We start from the raw sequence: 21,122 nt of genomic DNA on the forward strand, positions 1-21,122 counted from the left end.
GAAAGTTGTAAATATGCTCCTGCCATTCGACGTTCAGTGTCTGCGGCTCGTAAACTGTCGGCCAGTGTTTTGTCAGTAATTTTCTATTTGCCACCGCCGCGTGCGCTTAATGAATTGCTTGTGTTGTGTGCGGCTTGTTGCATATGCATAACCGGGAAATTTGCTTATGGAAATTGCACTTAAATACGTTTTTAGCCGCCCTTTCATTTCGTTTTAGCCGAGAGCAAAGTTTCCGCCTTCTTTGTCGCTGGGTAACATAATATTTTACTCAGGGATCGCAGCGAAAAACAGAGAAAAATTTGTTTGGCCAACGGACGGATGGACAGCTGTAAAATGGGAATAGAAAAAACAAACGGAATGGCTCGTGCCATGTCATGTTTTGTGATGCACGGGTCCGAGGATGCGCCGGGTGTCCTTTTGCGCCCCTTTGTCATGTCGCCCGGGTGGTCCTCCCAGCCATCCAGCCACCCAGCCAACCATCCTCGAACTCAACTCCTCTTTGTGCACTCGCCGTGACAAGGCAAACGAATTGAGGCATAAGTAGGAATCGCTGTAATATTTCCAGGCAACATCCGAGTTGCCGGCCATCTCGGTTCGGTTTGCTGGCTGCTGTCCTGCCGGTGGCCGTTGGGCCCGAAAAACTTTAAGCCAAGACAATGCGACATAATCGAAAGACAACAGACGGATGAATTCGCGTGAATTATGCTGAAATGGTGGAGTCCTCCAGAAGTTGGGCTTGAAATGTTTACTTTTGATTGACTGCGCTGTTTGATGGAGTCGTCTTTGGCTGGGATTACAAAGATCCATTACGGGGGACATAGGTTCGGCAGTGCATCGGTGTGGACAATGCTTGGGGGCCAGCTTTTCTTGCTTGAGAAAAAAGATTTTTACAAATACATATGTTAGATGCCTCCCAATGATATTGCTAAGATAACATTCACTATAGGGCACAAGTATCTTAAAAGTAGCCAACATGACCTAATCCATAAAATGCAGATCAGGCTTCAAGATATAAGTTTATACGTTAGGGAACCTAAATAAATATATTTTAAATTTAACGGATTTGGTTTAGGTCCGGATAAGACACGCACTACCTTTCAAATACGATTCAAAAATTGTTTGTGCGATCTTGTAGATACTTAAAGTCCTTGAAGCAGCAATCTTACAATTAAATCGATTATAACTCGAATCCAAAGCCATATTTGAACTTCCCGTTACACAAAATACGGTCTTGAAAATATTTAGATTCCTTGAAGCAGCAAAGATACAATTATTATAATCGAATATAATCCGAATCCAAAGCAATATTTTAACTTCCCCGCCACAGAAAATACGAATCTAAAGAGTTTGTACGATCTTATAGATATTTATGTCAAGGAATCTTTCTTGAAGCAGCAAACGAACAATGAAATCGATTATAACTCGAATCAATGCCAAATACGATTCAAAAATAGCTTGTACAATCTTGAAGATATTTAGATTCCTTGAAGCACCAAAGATACAATACATCGATTATAATCCGAATACATCCATATTTCAACTTCCCCCGCCCAGAAGTATGCACCATTTTTCAGCCAGCTCGCCAGCGAGGGGCAATCGAAAACTGTTGCACACTTGGCAGCTGCACAGAGATGCACTTCCCCCTGCAAACCACACCCCTTTGGGGACACATGTATGCGTTGGACTATTTATCAATTTATTACGTGCAAAAAGTTTTTGTCCGACTAAGCCAACTGTCGCTGCATATATCGGTGCTGTTGTTTCTATCCGACACCGTTCAATGCTCATTGGGAATAAGCCAAGTGTGCGTGCCGCAAAATTAGCCGAGCACATACAGAAATCTGGCATCAGGTGGCCGGGGCTTTGTTAACGGATTTATGCAGCCATAATAAAACTTGTGCGCTGCAAATTGATTTATGGAGGGGAGAGCGCACAAACAATTGCAGATACTTTTGTAGCTGCTAGGGCCGGGAAAACTTTTAATTTTCTAAATGTATTCGCCGACAGAGAACTTGATGCCTTCGATACGCAACGCACATAAAGAAGCAAACCAACTGGCGTAGAGCTGAGATGGGGCTCCAGGACGGAGAAATGGGGGCGCACATCCGTCCCAGGGAGCCGAGCTGCAATTTAATGCCGAGGCCAACGTAAAAACTGGAAAATTATGACCAAAATGAGAATTTAATCGAAATACGTGAGTGGAAAAATGAAAATTTGACTGCAACTTGGGAACGCGTCTGACTGGCCGAAGACCGGAGCTTTTCCACCTTTTTCCTCCTTCGAAAAATCCGTACAGACAGCAAAACAGTATCGCGACGTATTCGGTTTAATAATTTACAACAACTCTTGTATAATTTCATATTAAAAATGGTTAAAATAAAATGATCAGTAAATTTCTGTACTCGATAGCTTTTATAGTTTATACAGACGGACTGACGGACATGGCTTGTTCGTCTCGGCTAGTGATCCTGATCAAGAATATACATACTTTATAGGGTAGGAAACTTTTCGACGAATAGTATATTCTATATTATAGTATTTTCCTTTTTTTAATGTCATCACAACTAAAATTGTAATAAAACTGTTTCTGCCCCATACTTTCTGGAATGAGTTCGAGACCTGCTTTTTTTTTGGTTCCATTTGTTGGAGGTTTATTTCAAGTCTATTGATTTTTCATTACGATTATCGTGGTATATTTGATAGGCCGGTGCATTTTTAACAATTACTTCGTATATTTTACATATTTTTTTTGTCTGTAAAAGCAGAAAGGCAACAGGCGTTGGAAAGGAGCATAAAATACCCAGTGCAAGCTCATGCAACTTTTATCACGGCCACAAATGCTGCTGCTCCTGGTAGCTGGATGGTGGGTTTCTGGTTGCCGGAGCATCCTGGCATCATCATCAACACCGTCTTCATCTGCTTACGCGTTGCCCCGAGGACCACCGAAAACCATCCGTTCGCTCTAGGAAATAGCACAAATTAATGCCACCGACACTGACTCTTGCTTTCTTCCCAGCAGAACGTCTGTCCGTTCCTCTGGTTTACCTTTGCAGGTTGCACTCCTCCGCCCGATTCCCATACGCAGGCAGACAGACAATTCTCAAATGAGTCAACAATAGTAAAATGCTTTATTTTATTACCAGGAGCCGCCTCTGCCAAAGATCAGCCGTCTGAGAGATTGTTTTCCTTACTTTAACTTTACGCAATTCGCAGGTTGTTGGTCTTTAATTACTGGTTCAGATAGCCATGATATAAGTCAAGTTCATATAAACTCAGGAGTAAAGTTAAATGATTTTTGTATAGCATTTTAGAAATTCTATCTTGTGTGTGATTTATTTTCTAACTAACGGTTTTCAGTACTATTTCGAAAAAAAAAAAAGATATAATAAAACCTACAGGAATGGTATAGTTATGCCACATAACTAATGTTTATAAAAATACTATGATTTGTTAAACATTTCTGTTAAGGAAGCCATTTATTCAGGATAAACCCATAGTAGTTTTACACAGCTGTAAGTTGTAGATCTTACTAATGACAGTCGGAATACAATTGTTTGTAAATAATTTAATTCACGTTTCTCCATTGATTTACTCCTACATTTTTGTCTGGAAATCCTGCCTAAGACCGCTATAGAAAACTTTTCAAAGGCAGCTGGTGAGCCGTTTGGAGAATGTTCCGCTCGTGACCGATAATATGCAATAGGTGCATTAGGCGCTTAATATTTAATTCCCGTTGGCAGCATCCGCTGCTAATTGCTTATAATTAACTAAATGACAGCCGGGCCGCGGACGTGCCGGCAACTTCATCTGGAGCTCATAAAGCAATCACATGCACTTGCACAACTATAAAAACTTCCTGTCCGGACTCCTTGCTCCTTGATGCCGGCCTGCCCGCCCGAACATGTTTTCTTGTCCGTCTCTTCCGGCTGTCATGCCAGTGCCATTAGCCTGGCCTTTACTGCTTGGCAACATTTCCTTTCGTTCGGCGACTTCTTTCCTTGGGCTCGCCGCTTTTTTCGGTCCGACTTTTGGCAGTTTTCCATATGCAACACGCAACAGACGTTTTTATGTTTTCTGTGTGCGCCGCCCATAAAAAGTGAACGAGCAGCGGCAGTTCATGGTCACGGTCCCCGGAGCTGGAGACGGAGATGGAGATGGAGCTGGAGATGGGGGTCCGGAAGGGATGACAATGGTTCCGGGCGAGGCAATGGAAGTCAATTATCGAATTAATTTAGTTGCCCAGTGTCCGGGAAACGGGCAATGGTCGAATTCGCACTTCATGCACATCATAACTGCGAACGGCAACGACTAGAATCGGGGATTATGACGATTACGGCCGGAGAGCCGGGGCGGAATTCAAATTGTTTTTACCAGGCGGGCCGGCATGATTGCGAAATTGTGAAATTCTGCAATTAATTAAATTACCCGGCGAAATGAAATTTTTGTCGCTGCGAGCAACAGCTAGCCTCCCCCGCGGGCATACTCCCCGGAATACGTATCGCTCGTCCTTCGTCCTTCGTCCTTGTCCGTGTAATTGATGCGTTAATCCGCATATTGACAGCGGTGGCTGCGGTGGCTTTATGGAAATATGTCCCCGGGCTCAGCCACATCGGTACTTCGCGGCCCGTTGAAAGGATTTGTCCGGTGCATATCGCGCCACTGCGTCCTGCATCCTGCGTCCTGCGTCCTCCATCCCGCGTCCTGTCACTGCAACTGGCTAAGTAATTTAATTACATGCCGCAAAATTATCGCTATATTGTTTATTGGCCAGCGGCGCTTGACGCATTTTGCGTGAGATTAATCCGACATTCTTTGGCGGTGAACTATCGGCTAATCTGCAGAGGGAATTTGCCGCAATTTGTCAATATTGAGCATTTTGGAGGCCTGTTATTTCACTTGTTTGCAGTTGCTGTCAGAGGGGGCATGAGTAATATTAGTATTGAGGTTTTGAGGGGTCGTTTGCATGCATAATGTAGCGAAAATTGGAAGAATTTCATTTTGCTCACATGGCAAGTTGTAGATTAAATAATACAAAAATTCAATTTTAATTTGGACATCATGGAAACTAATTAACTTCGATCTTATCCCCTAAACTCAAATGTAAATGAACTTAGTAGAGCATTGTCCTAACAACAAACTCTGTCAGTCAAAAGCGAAACTATAACTCCCCATATAACGCAATCAAAAAACGCGGTTTAGTCTGTTTTCAGCATCTTTGGATCAAAAGAAAAGAGAATACACTCCGCCCATTTCCCCGTACATTAATTTTACAAACTAAGCAACACACAATGCGTTTATTCAAACTGCCTGCTTCAATGCATTGTTCGGAGGATTATCAAGTGGTGGATGGAAAAACTTTTAATCAAAAGCGACTGCGCTCTGTGCCCGCTAATTACATTAGTTCTGCCTGCTCCTGGGTGCCATGGATGCTATGGATGCTCTGGATGGTATAGTCTGGGTGCTGCAGTTGCTCCCACTGAGTGTTTGATTATTTTCAATTATTTCGAGCGGCGCATTGTGCCAACTTTGGCATTGACAACGTGCAGGATACCACACACACTCGCAGCGACAGAAGGAAATAGGAAATGTTATTGTCGCTGCGCATCCCATTCCATTTCCATTTCCCCTTCCACGGGCAAAAGTTTTGGTATAAAACAAAAATCTGATTTACATGGCGAGGAAACAATACTCCCGATGGGAGTCGGGTGTAGAATCATTTACCCGTGTGTGGGTGGGCAACAAAGGACATCTCATGTTGAACAGCTGTCGGAAGCCGCCGGCGCAGTCGTCGTACGTGTGCAAAAACTTGACACAATGCAGCAGTTCCCTCCGGGCGGAAGGGGCGTGTTGCAAGGGGGGGGAGGCTGGGCGGACTGGTGACATTGCGACTCTTATCGCGCCACGTTGTCAAAGTTGCACGGCAGACACCTGTTGCCAGCCACCGCGCGGAGGATCCGACTCCCGGTCCTGAAAACCAGTTGAGATCGAGACGGTTGTGGTGAGAAATGTAAACTTCTGCCTTCAGCCATTGGCCCAAAACATTCAACAATAAATTAAAATAATAAACTGAGTTTTGCCTAATAAAGCGCAGAGTCAACAGGCAAACTTTAAACGTTTTGTACACGAACACAAAAGAAATAGTTAAATATTGCTTCGTACTTTTCTATTGCATATCCATCAAGTGATTGCATTTAATTTCTAAATTCCACTGCCCGGAACCGCAAATGAGATAGTGTCGAACCTTTGACACACATGATTTGGAATAAATACTATTGTATAAAGCAAGTCAAAATAAAACTTATTACAACTTGGGTGAACTTACACTAGGCTTACAAAAAATTGATATTTTTAAAATGATTTAGGCTGTATATTAAAATGACAAGTACTAAACTTGTTTCGTTCCACTTTACCTTTTGGGGTGCTAATTCATTGATGACTTCCTAATACCCAAAATTTCATATTAACATTAGTTCCCAATTTTAAAAATAAATTCAAACACAAAATCTGGTTTCTTTTTTATTTTACTTAAATAAAGACTTTACGTACCATGCCTCCTTATAATCAGTCACTATTATTGAAGAATCCATATCGAATACATTTTCGTTAATATATTGAAACAGTTCTTAATAGCAATTTCTTTTTATACCCGTTACTCGTAGAGTAAAAGGGTATACTAGATTCGTCGGAAAGTATGTAACAGGCAGAAGGAAGCGTTTCCGACCCCATAAAGTATATATATTCTTGATCAGGATCACTAGCCGAGTCGATCTAGCCATGTCCGTCTGTCCGTCTGTCCGCCCGTCCGGATGAACGCTGAGATCTGGGAAACTATAGGGGCTATGCTATTGAGATTTGGCATGCAGATTCCTGAGCTTCTTACGCAGCGCTAGTTTGTTGCAGCAGAGTGCCACGCCCACTCTAACGCCCACAAAGCGCAAAAAACATGTGACGCCCACAATTTTCATGCTATAAAAAAATTTGAACTGAAAAGTATTAGTCTCGTCAATACTTATCGATTGACCCAAAAAAAAGTTTGCCAAGCCCACTCTAACGCCCATAACGCTTAAATCTGTCTACCGCTCACATAACCATATATTGAGATTAGGGATAGGTGGCGCATTTCAGTCTCGCTTTGCTGCTTGCATATCTCCATTTCCCTTATGTCCCTTTAGATGAGTAACGGGTATCTGATAGTCAAGGTACTCCACTATAGCGTTCTTCCTTGTTTTTTTGGATTCATTAATAAAATAACTAAAAAAAAAAATTAAATTCTTATAAATTTTAGTATTTGCTTCATGCTAAGCAACGGAGGCGATTACATAAAAAACCGAAAAAGGGATTTATTTTCAATATAAGATAGAACATACAGTACAAATCCGGGCCTATTTCATTAGGGCTTTATTTCATAGTGCCTCGAAAACGCTTCCGTGTACTTATTACTTTCCAACAACTAATATTACAAAATTTAACTCGACGATTAGTTTTACTCTCAGCAGCCTAATGAAAGATTTTGTCATTCATATCAGACCGAAGTATTTGTTTTTTGAAGTGTGCTCTCCATTTCATTTATACTTTGTAAAAATTTGTGCTGCGTACAGGATGATTTTCTTACAACTCTGGTGGGCGCTGATGGTGTTCAGTGGCTCTGGGTCCTCCCAGGAAATCTCGACCACGGATGAAAAGCACCCAGTTGAGGGCAGTGACAAGTTGCTCAGCTTCAGCCGGGCGGTGGAGCAGGCGCGTCCCGAATTGCAGGAGCTCAAGGCTTCCTATGGCGGTCTGCAGGAACAGGATAACCAGAGGCAGCAGTCGCGGGATCGGCGGAACTCCATCGACGACATGCTGGCCAGTTTTGCCCAGGTCCCAGTCGGCGAATCCAAGTCGGCCTCTGCGGATGAGGAGCGTGTGCTGCAGGAGGCGGCGGATGCTTGGTTCCGCGACATCCAGGCAAGCATGTCCAAGGGCAGTGCCAACCAGAAGCGTTCCGGGAGCAAGCAGGAGCGATCCGTGGGCAAGAATGTCATCGACCAGCACACCAAGGCCATGGAGCGCACCGAGATGGGCAAGGTAAAGCTCAAGTACAAGGAGATGCCCGACGACACCATTGTTCGCAAGTACCAGGTGACTAAAGCTCCCACGCCTCCGCAGGAACCCGGGCTCACCCACCTGGACATAAAGCTGAAGCAGGTCCAGCAGATGCTTAGCGATCATGAGAGCCTGGAGGCCAAGAAGCGGGAGAAGTCGAAGGATGTGCGGAAGAAGGTGGAGGAATCCGGATGGGTGGACAAGTTGCCAGAGTTCGGTGACAACCCCATTCCAGATGGGATCTACGAGAGCACCCTCAACCGCCTGGCCTTCCCCCACGCCACGGCCAACAAGCTGGCCCACGAGGCCAACTACAAGCTCTCCAAGATCGAGCAGGAGGCTTCCGAGAAGGCCACCAAGTACTCCAAGCCCGGCAGCATCAGTGAAGCTCCTCTCAAGCAGCTCAAACGCAGCTCGTGCAGTGGCTTCAATCCCATGAATGAGATCAAGCTCAAGACCAGCAGTAGGTTGATGCTCAAGGGTCTGGGACCCTCGCTGCCTAGTAACGCCCTGATGGACATCCATCGCAACCAAATGGTGGACAGCATGCTGCGGAGGAGGGAGCTGGAGGAGGAACAGCAGCAGAAGTTCGAGGCCAGCCAGAATAGCGATGAAGAGGACCAGCCGATGGGAATAAATGGCATAATGACGCAGAACGAGAACTTGGATTACCTCCAGCCCATCAACCCCGTCATGGAGGCGAGTCCAATGATGGAACTGCCCCAGAGCTACGACTATCGGGTGCCCCAGTACGATCGCTTTCACCCTCTGAGCCAGCGTCAAATGACCAATGTGCGGGATTACGAGAGGAGTAATCGCATGCCCCTGGACTTGGATAGATTTAAGAGGGAACCGCAGGATGACTCGGTTTTGGAAACGTTGTCCCTAGATGAGCAGGAGTTACCTCTTAAAGCTGAGGATCAGAACGTTTCTGACCATGAGATGGCTATAAAACTTGGGATATTGGACATAAAGGAAGGCAAAGCCATACATTCAGTTAAGGAGCAGGAATCTGGGGAGAAGGCTTCTGATGAAGAGGTAAAGTTGGAGGACTTACACGACGAGGTCAAACTAGATGAGGATGCCTTGAGTAAGTCAGAAAGTAAACTCGATGCTGAGGTATGCTCCATCGAAGGAAAGTTGGAGGATAAGTCAGAGGTCGAAGTGGAGACTAAGGTTTTAGGGCCAGTAAAGCGTGAAACCAAGAATAAGGAAAAGTTGATAGGAGCCACACTCAACGATGACTCTCAATCTGCTACGGAGGTTAGATCAAAAGCGGAGTTGCCTTCAAAAAGGGAAGTGTCACTTAACTTGGACGCCAGCAGTGAACTGCATTCAAAACTGGACGCTGTATTGGCTCCAAATTCCGAAAGGCAAGATACCTTAGAGAAACGTGAGTGTCCGGAAACACCCGATAGCCCCGACAAACATGACAGTAATCCCGATTGCGATACGGAGTGCAAATCGGAGGAGGTGGAAAAGGCGGAAGCGGATGCCGAAAAAGATGACGGCATTGTCAAAGTGAACATCAAGCTGAAGCTCCAGGAGCCGGCAGAGGAAAAATCGGAATGCGAGGACACCGATAAACTGGAGCCCAAGGAGGCGGCGGCATCGGTCCCAAAAGTGAATCCCGATGCGGTGGTCAAGCTGCTGGCCAACGAGCTGTCCCTGGAGAAGGATCGCGGCAAGCGGCAAACAAGGCCACGCAGGTTCCGCAGGCAGAACCGCAGATCCAAAAGATCGGTGGAGGACAGTGAACAGGATGTGCAGCAGCAGCAAGAAGATCACCAGTCACAGGGTGGGCCACATTCAGTGGCCAAACGATTGGTTCATCTGCTAGACGACTTTGAAGACCACAATGGCAATCGTGTGGCTTTCGGGACCTTGGGCAACGGCATGCTCACACCGGATGCCGATGATTCGGGAGGCAAATCGTATCCGGGTCATGAAACACTGGCGCACTATGAGGATCTGGAAGCGACTCAGGACCGCGATTCCCTTGCAAATATCTACGATCCCACCAAGAATGTGGTGCCCATGATGAATCAGCGACCCAATGTACCTTTTCAGGCGCAGCAGCAGCCATTTCAATTTCCACAGCAGCAACAGCAACCGGTGCAACAGCAACAGCAGCAACCGTTGCAACAACAACAGCAGCAACCGTTGCAACAGAACCCGCAACAACAAGAGCAAAATCAACAGCAACAAGACCTAAACCGCCAGCGTCACCAATCTTCCAATTTCCAGGCCAGTTTTAATTTAACTCACTTTTTTAATGAGTTGCAAAAGCTGCAGAATATAAAGACACCGCAGCAGCAACTGCAACAGCAAGAATCATTGCCGGTACACCAGCAATATGTGCCGCAACATCAACCATTGCTACTGCCTCAGCAGCAACTGCCCATGCAACGAAATAACCAGCAATTGCCTATCAAGCCAGTGTCACCACCGATAAAGTCCTTTGGAGTCCATCGATACTTTGGACCCTTCTTCAACAAGCAACTGAAAAACGATCCTTACTTGGCGGCGCTGGGGACCTCGACCACCATTGATCCCAGATGTGTGTCCATTACTCCGAGTGTCAGTCCTCCCCCAGCTCTGAATGCAACTACGGGGGCGACTTTGCCTGCGAACTGCACGACTCCATCGAGTTCCTCTAATCCTGGTACAACCACGCCATCCCCAGCAGCCCCAAGTCACACGGAGAACGTTTGCAATGCCCCGGATGCCATGAAACTCAACGTTTCCATCAACGCCAATGTGTGCGGAGACCCGAAGACTAAACAGTTTTACGGCAATGGATCTATTAGTCTGCTGCCCGCTTACAATAGGTTGCGCCCAGCATCGAATTCCGATCAGGATGTCCACCTTCAAGGAAATGCTGCTCAAGTGGAGCATAATCTAGATGATCTTAAGGTACGGGACGAAAGGCGTATTCGCGAAGCCGGAGACGAATCCAAAAACAATCGGGACGATGAGGCTAAGCCCAAAAACGAGGAGAAGCCAAGGAAGCAGGAGGGTCATATAAAAAGGCCTAGCATTAAGTGGAGCAAAAAGAAGGAGACTTCTCAACAAGCTCCAAAAGTGAAGCCCAAAGTAACTTCCAATGTAGCGTCCAAAGAAGTACCAAAGGGAGCGTCAGACGAGGAACACAAAACAGCAGCCAAATGGTACGTTTTTTGAACTATTTAAATGTTTTTCTGCTTCATTGATCTGGTGAATAACGATATTCTTCGCAGCCCTGGCCACAGACCGCATATAGATACTCCTGAGTCTCGATCGGATAGTTACGACAAGCTGATTACGGGCAAGATGTCCGAGGACATTGTGTCTGCCGTCTTCGAGGCGGTTGGGAATGATCCGGGCATGGATCGCCTACTGGCAGTTCTGGAGAGGAATCGCAAGTGTGCCCAGAAGCAGCCCAAGAACTTCTACCAGATCCGTAACGACAAGACAGAGAATTATCTTCATCAGACGGAGAGCATGGTGCGCGAAACTATGGAGGCCATTAGCAATATCATCGATCAGCAGGTGCGCAGACGGGCCTGCATTCCCCTACGTCCAGATCTCCAGGAGTTCTATGACCTGATCCTGAAGACATCGAACGAGGAGCAGAAGTGTCGCGAGAAGAGACAGAGCTCCCTGCGAGTCCTGGCCGAGGACTTTAGCCAGGATGTGCGCCTGCTCGACCCGAGTAAAATCAACCAAAAGTCACGGATCGTCAAGAAGCTTCTGCGCCAGTACGAGGATCTGCCGATGGAGGACCAGCAGGCGGCAGTTGGAGTGCGCGACGAACTGCTCCTGGACCTCGTTTACCTGAGGAAGATGGCCGATTCGGCGGAGCGTCATCAGCGGAATGCCCGTCTGCAGGAGGTCCTCAAGCAGACGAGTTTGGACGAGGTCCTGGAGAAGCGAATGTCCTCCGAGTACTCGCCGCGCTTCATAAAACTTCTGAAGACAGCGGAGCTTTTCAAGGAGGCAGGTGAACAGCAGGCCAGGGCATTTGTGGGTCTTTAAGTTACCAATTCTTACCCGGCGTTTATTTTGATTGCTGTTTTTTTTTTATTTCTGTAGTTATGTTAATTTCAAAAATTTAATTTGTTAAATTTAACTCATATAATTCGTGCTTTTAAAAATTCGTATTTTAAAAATTGAAGTGCCTTCCAGAAGTTTATCCCAATATTTTCCGACATATGCATAGAACATTCCTTTTTTAATGTTTGATGTGTTTTCGATATGTATTAAAAATAAATATATGATTTAAGAAGAAACATTTTATTTGAATAATTATTAAAAATTAAGAAACATTTTAAATAAGAATTGTGTAGAATAATTTATGGTAGACCTCTCTTAACCAAAGTAGTGGGAGATTCCTAGGTTGGCGCCCAGATCCCTCTGTCCACTCAACGGTCCACTTATCCACTTGGAGGCCGTGCTGCCAAGATCGATCCTCGTATTGCGATCCTGCGACTGCCAGAGATTGGCTCGCCCTGCCAGTTCCAACTGCTTACCGAACCCGGGAATGTTGGCGTGCGTCAAGGTGGCTCCATGGCCATTGATGTGGGAGTAGTCCAGGGCAGCCCCATTCCTATCGAACTTGAAGCCATTGGCCAGTTGGTTCTGCGAGGCAAAGGCCTTGGCATCCAGATTGTGGACTCCATCGTTGAACAAGTTGGCGGTGGCCGTCTGCTGGAAGCTGTCCCGCACTCCGGGCGTATGAGTTTTGGTCAGATCGATGCCGTGGCCGTGACTGGTCAAGAAAAGGATTATTAGTTGGCGCTGGGATATATATGTAATCTTATAGAGACTTACTTGTTGTAGGCCAGGGTGGCGCCGCTGGTTACGGGAGTGGCTACCGGTTTGCTTTGGGTGTTGCCCGCTGCGAACACCTGTCCAACCACATGGTGCTCAGGAGTTCCCACGGCCTTGGTCAGATCCAACCGGGCATCAGCTCCGCCATTCGGATTGGAGGCTAGAGAACCACCCAAAACCTGGCGCCGTGCTCTGTAGATCCTTGGTGGAGTTGGTGGTGGCGGATAGTAGATCAGCGGTTGGGTCAAAGGACGCTGAGGCATTGCCGCCGCGAAAGCTCCAAGCACGCAAATGGCTACCACGATCAAAGAAACAATTTTGCTCATCTTGCTTTATTGATCTGCTGCTGATCGTAATGATTTAGCTGCTGACTGATGACTGTCGATGCTGAGATCAGATCACCGTTCTTTATATAGCAATCATTTTTGACCGGGTGCTTCCCACTGAAACCGCCTGTGAACCACCTCGGATGCTTTGTGATTTCCTTATCAGTAGGCAGAGCGACGCTTCGCTCCGGATTCCCCTAGCGACCAGGGGACTTACATTGTCCGATAAGAGGTGGTAAAAGATCCCCTATCATTTACTCACCGGTGATTTCTATAATACTTAAAATAAATGTATCCGCATTATGAAAATATACATACTTTGATTACCTTTATCGGTAATGGTTGAGCTCACTGCAAAAACGTATTTTCTGTTGCCACCAGCTTACTAGAAAGTATGTAGTAGTCTGTTAGCTTTTTATACATTGATGACAGTTTTAGATGTCCCAACCCAGTCACTGGAAAACTATTTTTTACACAAATCAGAAATATCCCGGTAGTGGATAAATATCATTAAGTGGAGTAAAAAATCAATCAGTACAAAATGCAAGTGCCTCTGCTGCACCGAAATACCCAGATGGTGTTGCTGAAGAAGCAGATTCGGCGGAAGGCGAAGGAGCTGCGGCTGCGCAGGCGTAGGGCTCGTCGACGCCTGGAGGTGATGCACCGGATCCGGGACCACCTGCTCCACAGGATGCGGAACTTGATAGATGTGCGGCAACGGGATGCGGAGCTGGAGAGGAGGGAACAGGCGCGAAGGGCGGTGGGCGGGATGCTGGCCATGTATAAAAGCTGGTTGCGCAACTGGTCAAGAGCTTTGCGGCTTCAGGGTCGCTTAATTCGGCACCAGGAGCAGCTGAAAAAAAGACTGCATCGCAAGCTTCATCAATTGAGGAAGCAGCTGAAGAAGCGCCGTCATCCACAACAAGTGGTGGACAAGTGCTTCAATAAACTGGAAAAAGCGGTAAAAAAGTGGCAAAACAGTTCGCAGTACCACAAGTTCATTGAGGGTCAAGATGATATCTGGGACGCAGAGGCCAAGGAGGTTCGAAAGTACTTATCAGATATCCGGGGCAGGCGGCCCCGAAAGATACGTAGGGTTAGGGCTAACCAGGATGACGACATGGAAGACTTTGCACATTTTTGGATTACTGAAGTACAACGAAAAAGAGCAAAGATCAAGAATCATTTAGTCACCAAGGAACCAAAACGTGACTTGGAGTTGGAAGAGGCCGCGCCCGGAAAAACCATAAAGCCCCTTAGGAAGAAGAAGAAATCCAAGTCCAATGCCATTTATCTCAGTATAGATGAACTCGTTGTTCCAAAAAAAGTTAAAAAACTGAGGAAAAAGAAGAAAGCTGTCCGGAAGCGAAGAGAACCGGATCCGACGAAACCATCTCTCGATGAACTTAAGATATTGGTAAGAGAACTTATAAGATTCGATAGGAAAAGGAAAGACAAAAAACGTGTTTCTAGGAAGCCGAAAATCACTAGGATTGCCATCAGAAAAGAACGCCATATAAGTATGAGGGAAAAACTGGGTTTATCAGATATATCAATACTTTCCGAACCACAGTTGCCCAAAAAAACCATTCGACAAAAGCCCAGAAAAGTAGCTCAGTTAAATGTGAAGAAGTTGCTGGATGGGGTCACTGTACCAGAACCGAAAATCCTAAAATCTGAGGTATTAGGGTCGAAAAAATCTCGAAAGTATAAAAAAAAGTTGAAGAAACATAAAACAAAGTTTGTGGATATTGTTATAAGAGATGAGCTAAAAGCACTTTTACAAGAAAAGAAAAAGAAAACGATTTCCCATCGTGGCAGACAGAACGCAGCTGTCTCAGGAGCATTACAACACAAAAAGGCCCCCTTTATGAAACCAAAAAATGTAGTCTCTAGATTGTTCGGCGACCTTCCCCTCTTTATGAGGCACCAAGTAAGAAAAAAGAAATTGGGGCACCATCCCAAAGGCTACTACAGCAGTTCGAGTAGCTCAACCTACTCCAGAGAGGTTGATCTTAGCTCTGATTCCGGAAAAGGCGCCATGGTGGGTAAACACAGGAAGGGACATAAGATACGTGCCGATAGCAGCGCTTCCCAAATAGATGTTATAGTTGATCTAACGTTCGACCAAGCAAGTGAAGAAAAAAATCATTCAAAACACCGGAACGTAATGGATCCAGCCTCTCGTTTTTCAGAGGATGGATATCTGTTGGGTAAGCTTAAACATCGACGAGCCGAAAAAAGCGGTTCCCAAAAAGAATTCGCCAGCGATAGTGTTGTATCTCTGAGCGATTCGCTGAACAAAATTTTAGCGTCCAACCGACCACGGAAGAGTGTCCGTAGGTCTATCCGCACACCACTAATGCTACCCAAAAAGCTGCGTGTTGCTCCTCCAAGGGGACAGGACGAGAGCCACTATCAGTCTCTCAAGAAGGACATTATGTACATCAGAACTAGTGATCAGGAAACAGAGCAACAGAGAAAATCCAAAATCCAAAATCGTTGGTCAGTCAGCGATCCAGTAGTGAACAGTCGAAGGCAATCGAAGAGGTTCCTTCCAAGGAGCATTTCCGATACCGATACCAAGCAAAAGAAGACTCCAACCACCGATGGCGATCAGCCCCATATTCAAATTGGGGAAACTCGGGAAACTGTAATCCCAAGTGGCGATCCCCGAAACACCAGATCCCCCTCCAAGGATAAAATGCGCCAGCCCTACGAATTCAACTACGAGGCTCTGCCAGATGATCTTGAGAAGTTCTTTGATCCTTTACGAGACCATACATATGGCTATGACCGACACGATAAGACCCCGGACGAGAATTACCTGGCGGACCTTCTTAACCCCAGCCACGGAAGGTTCGCTATGAAAGACCTGATATCAGACAATAAATACAAGCCCTTGCAGAGGTTACTCAAGGACGTCATAGAAAATAACCATATTATAGAGTTTGTGGCGGATGTCAAGGGACTTATGGAGACAGTGGGGCGCCACCCGATGTGGGCCAACCTCCAAAACCTTCACAGTGAATTCATGGAATCGGGCGTCAGTCTAGATGAGGTTAAGCAAATGCTTACCACGAAGTATTTGGAGTTTCTCAAGGGCATCGTGAGCGATATGCACTTTGCTCGGATACAGCCTCCACGAGATTCAATGCTCAATGTTGTAGAAAGCGATCCTGCCAAGTCTAAGCAGGTTAGCCAGGTGGACAGGTTGTTGGAGAGGAACCTGTGGAACAGGCAGCGGCTCAGCACACGACTCATTCCTTTCGGGATGCGAGGACTTCCAGGGAACAGAAGCGCTACGCCCCACAGCCGGCGCCAGTCGCAGGATGCCAGGATGAACAGCGTCCTGTACAGAAAACTCATCGAGCAGGAGATGAATGCGGAGAGACTGGAACGGGAGGAGCGCAAGCGGCTAACCTACGGGTCCTACGGATCGTCCATGAGCATTAACACCAGCTTGGAACTGGCGCCCAACGAGGAGCAGGAAGTGCGCGATATCGAGATGCGGTACTCCTTAGTCAACATTAACAGCATTGTGGACGACCACAATCAGATGTTCAAGGTGGGTAAAAATCATTCATTATTTATTTGTTTATTGAAATTTCATAAAATATTGATTTACAGGGACCTTAAAAAATATTTCATATTACCAGAGCTCTAAAAGAACAAGAAAGAAAGTTATTTTCGGCAAGCCGAAGTTAATATACCCTTTCAGTTATAAGGAATAGGCAATGATAGTCACACCGTTTCCTTTTACATTCCGAATATGATCAGACATAACGAAGCTATAATTATTTTCCTATAATTTTCCGATCGTACCTATGGCAAACGTCCGATTTTTTTAATTTAATATGCAAGCCGAAGTTTATATACCCTGGCAGGTCGTTCCCTTGGGAGCAATGTAAATACATAGCTTTTCAACTTCTCGAAAATTAAAGATAAGTACAGAAATATCAAGATAATGTTACATTTCAATTTACTAGCGTATACGACTTGCCCAAAACGAAATAAAACTATTTTTGTATTTTTGACATTAATTTGATATATGATATAGTACTCTGATTTTTTAAAATTTAATTTTGAAATTCTGAAATATCGAGAAACACCGAATTTTTTTCAATGGTAATTATGGTAACTATAAGATATAGTTTTCCAGTCAAGTTCCTGCAATAGAAATAAGACTTTTGGGAAGGTTTCATTCCGATAGCTTTAATACTGAGAGACCAGTTATCTAGAAATGGATAGACGGGCAAATATATGCTTATCAAGAATATATATACTTTATGGGGTCGGAAACGTCTCCTTCACAGTTCTGACTATAATCATTATACCCTCTGCAAGGGTATACACATTTATACAAATACAAATTTGTAGATTATTAAATATTTCGATATTGATCTTGTTTTCAGGCTATGGAACGTAAAAGAGCGACGGCAAAGGTTGTCCACAAGGAGATGGAGGGGAAACTTGGGAAAATGCTTTCTTCCGCGCAATTCAGGAGACCTACGAGTAAAGAGGCTTCTGCGACGCACAAGAGGCGTCGAAACCTCAGGCCCATCGAGCAGCTTTACTACTCACCCCGGAAGACTTGTCGCCTGCAGAAGATCTCTGATTCATCGGAGTGTTTGGGATGCGAGTCCCGGGAGAGCGGAATCGGGGATGAGATGGTCCTTGAGAAGTGTCCCAGATGTGGAGTCAGAGTGCCTGTTCCGGCACCCATTCCTTCTTTTCCCCAGCCTTCCTCATCCAGCAGCGAGATCTTGTCCAGCGGATCAATAGAGGCCTGTGCCAAAAACGAGCTGCTAATCAACAGCCTTGCAGATCTTTGCTCACGCTGTGGCTATGTCCATGAGAAGGGGCATCCTTGCTCCCAGTTACCCTTTAACACGCGGAAAAGCAAACTACTAAAGAGGATTAAGGATACCATACGAACTGACCCGGAGTGTCCGGCCTTCTGCTCACCCCGCGGGATCCTCAAGAAACCGAGAAGTTGATCCTTGGACGGAACACAAGAAGCTGTTGCAGCCATCAAGTGGCAACCAAACTCCGGAAATGCACGGATATGAGCACCAAATCAGCCGGCTGAGGCGAATGAAACATTTGGTTTAAGTGCTAAATAAATTCCAGTAATGAGTTTGCCTCTGTCTGTGGGTGTGTCTGTGTTGTTAAATGCTTTGCCAAGTTTCATAAAATATGCAAGGACTTTTGCACACACACACCCCCAAACACGGCCAAGCTTATGCGATGCACTCACGTAAAGGGAGAATGTCTGCGGGCTTTTAATACACTTGCTGGGTGCCCCTGCTCCTGTTTTTGGTCCTGCCCCACTGCTCCTGGCGTATGCAACGAAATTTCATCTCGCCTTCTTTTTCGGCCAAGTTTTTAAGTCGAGCCATTGCTGTAATGGAATTTTATTGCATACTCGCACTCGCATTCTGTTTGCGCAAGCGAAACATGTTTCAGACATTTTCATAAATGAAAACGCTAAAGCTGCCGAACGCCGATTGGCCGAAGATCAGCTACGCTTCCAGTATATAATTAGAATAGGAACTCTTTTTATTGCCATGATAATCTGTAGTTTTAAAAACACTACCAAAAATTAAAAGAAGAATATATTTTTGATTTTTGGAAGTTGGACCTAAATCAAAATACCATTTAACAAGTTCTGTTCAAAATTACGAAAAAGGAAGAACAGTTTAGAAACGTAGTCTTACATTTTGATTAAAAGATGTGATAAAAATTTCGCAATAGGTAAAAATGTGACTCCATTAGTGAAGAATTCTGAATGTATTTGAGATTACTTTAATATATTGGTTAATAGTAAGACCTTAAAAACCTTTTTGTCCTCGGTGACAAGCACAACTGATTAATTAGTATTGAATGTTGTAAGAACTCTTTGGCATTACCAGAAAATATTTTATAAAAGAAAACTCAGTAATTCTGTTATTATATTTGTTTGCGTTCTATACTTTCCCTTCTTTCCAAACACAGTAATTAGATCTATCTAAAACTAACCTAATTATTTAGATAAAATATAGTTTTTCTTGTGCCTAGTTCGATTCCCTATGTATAATAACATAAGCAGGCATAACTTTAAGGCATAATTAAAGCACTTGCTGACCAGCAATCGACCAACTGTCGAATGCCTGGCAATAACATTTCTGGGAAATTGATGCCCGGCGATCAATCATTTCCCAGCCTACGGAGACCAGCCCAGGACACCAGCCACTTGGCAGCCTGTGGCCCGTGGCAGCATTTTCATTAAGCTCCATCCCATCTCCATCTCCTGCCCTCCGTCTCCGTCTCAGTTTCGGATTCCAGTCCACATCCTCATCCACAGATTGCTGGAACAGGGACTTAACGTAAGCTGAGACGTTTTCATTTGCATTTTTCGTACAAATCGCCGGGGGGTTGGGGCAAAAACAAACTGCCAAAACCGAATTCCATCCGAGTGTCCGCACAGTGCTCATGGCCCTTCTGGACCTCTTTCCGCGCCCGATTTGCGATGACTGCTGTAACATTATCTTGTTTGCTCATGACACGCGACCAGGCCCACAAAGTCCCTTCATGTCGGAACGTTTCCGGCCGTTTGCTGCCCGCCATTGTTCAACTTCGGGCACTCGAAGAAAACCTTTTCGCATTTAATAATTAGAAATTGAAAACCAATGTTCCATAAAAAAACTTTTAAAGGGCACACAACTTGTAAAATTTCCGTTTAAAATCGACTTATTTTTAAAACCTCTCAAATGAACACAAAAATTATAGTTTTTTGAGTATTCCACCTTTTTCAAACTCGACCTCCCCTTAAATTTTTTTTATTTTTCCCACTAAAGCATCGTTCTGTAAGTACACTACTAAATGAATATTTTCCTAATAATGAAAGACGTTCCGATTTTTTGAAGTGCAACTCTCCGCGACTTACGATGCAGGACTTGCGATTTGCGACAGCTTTTGTCATTTTTCTGCGGGTCTCTGGCTGTCTTTTGTGACTCGATTCCGATGGCTTGTCAAAACAGGCGAACAGGCGAAATGAAGCGTGCAATTGTCCGCAATTCGCAACTTAAATGGCCATTGTGGAATCGCTCCCTCATGGCTGTGATTGCGTTTTATTAGCTGTCAAATTTTAATTAATTCGCAACATCTTGGCCGTGCCTTTATGCATTCATTTCGCCACAAATGGGCGCAAGGAAGGACCAAATCCGCACTGCAAACGCCGGGACAATGCCAAAGTGGGCACACAGTAATTATTGGACTCAGGTGTGGGCAGGACATGGAATATAAGTAGCCATAAAGGAGCAACAAATTGGACTGCTTAAGGCGGGCGATTCCAATGGTGGGCTGGGGTGGCAAACAGAAAAAGTGCGCACAAAGAGGAAAGCCATAAGATAAATGGGCTAACTTAAATTAGAATGGCTGCCAGCCGAGAATTGCTAAATGGGGATGTTCCTCGAGTCGCCTGCCTTTCAAATGCAAACCAGGTCCAGGTGAGCTCTATTGTTGGAGTGTCATTGCGAACTTAATTTGGAGCATATATTATGGGATGAACGGGTAAGTGGGCTTAGGCGGAGAGTAAAAAAGGCAAGCAAGCTGCATAAAAATATAAAGATATAATATAGTGCTCTTATTAAAAAAGATTCGTAGATATCATTATTATTTAAGGACAAAAATAACTATGATCAACAAATTATGGGTAATGGCTCTAGTCGGAAAGTGATAAGTTATTATGTTGAGTATATAATATTTAAATGTAGTTCTTACCCTTCAAATACAACTCTTATCACAAATTTGCAACTTGGAACATCCACCCACCCAAGGACAATGCTAGGTCTGAACTATGTATGAGCAATACTTACGATAACTGCAATTTGCACTTAACCCTTGCCGTCAGCCGCA

General features: G+C 44.9%; 3 protein-coding genes across 3 annotated transcripts; 2 read left to right on the forward strand and 1 right to left on the reverse strand.

The window, feature by feature from the left end:
• Positions 1–7,540: 7,540 nt before the first annotated feature.
• Positions 7,541–12,836, forward strand: LOC108019930 (interaptin). Its single transcript, XM_017088039.4, has 2 exons — positions 7,541–11,255; positions 11,325–12,836. Exons 1-2 carry the CDS (start codon positions 7,600–7,602, stop codon positions 12,100–12,102), a joined length of 4,434 nt encoding a protein of 1,477 aa, XP_016943528.3. The 5' UTR covers positions 7,541–7,599; the 3' UTR covers positions 12,103–12,836.
• On the reverse strand, positions 12,340–13,289 carry AttC (Attacin-C). Its single transcript, XM_017087554.4, has 2 exons — positions 12,898–13,289; positions 12,340–12,835 (listed from the first exon to the last, which is right to left on the reverse strand). Exons 1-2 carry the CDS (start codon positions 13,221–13,223, stop codon positions 12,436–12,438), a joined length of 726 nt encoding a protein of 241 aa, XP_016943043.3. The 5' UTR covers positions 13,224–13,289; the 3' UTR covers positions 12,340–12,435.
• Positions 13,290–13,622: 333 nt separating this feature from the next.
• Positions 13,623–18,505, forward strand: LOC108019933 (uncharacterized). The gene is made up of 2 exons (XM_017088045.4): positions 13,623–16,791; positions 17,639–18,505. Exons 1-2 carry the CDS (start codon positions 13,765–13,767, stop codon positions 18,221–18,223), a joined length of 3,612 nt encoding a protein of 1,203 aa, XP_016943534.3. The 5' UTR covers positions 13,623–13,764; the 3' UTR covers positions 18,224–18,505.
• Positions 18,506–21,122: the final 2,617 nt, after the last annotated feature.

Source organism: Drosophila suzukii, chromosome 2R (assembly GCF_043229965.1).
Source record: "Drosophila suzukii chromosome 2R, CBGP_Dsuzu_IsoJpt1.0, whole genome shotgun sequence".
In the NCBI taxonomy this organism is placed as follows: domain Eukaryota; kingdom Metazoa; phylum Arthropoda; class Insecta; order Diptera; family Drosophilidae; genus Drosophila; species Drosophila suzukii.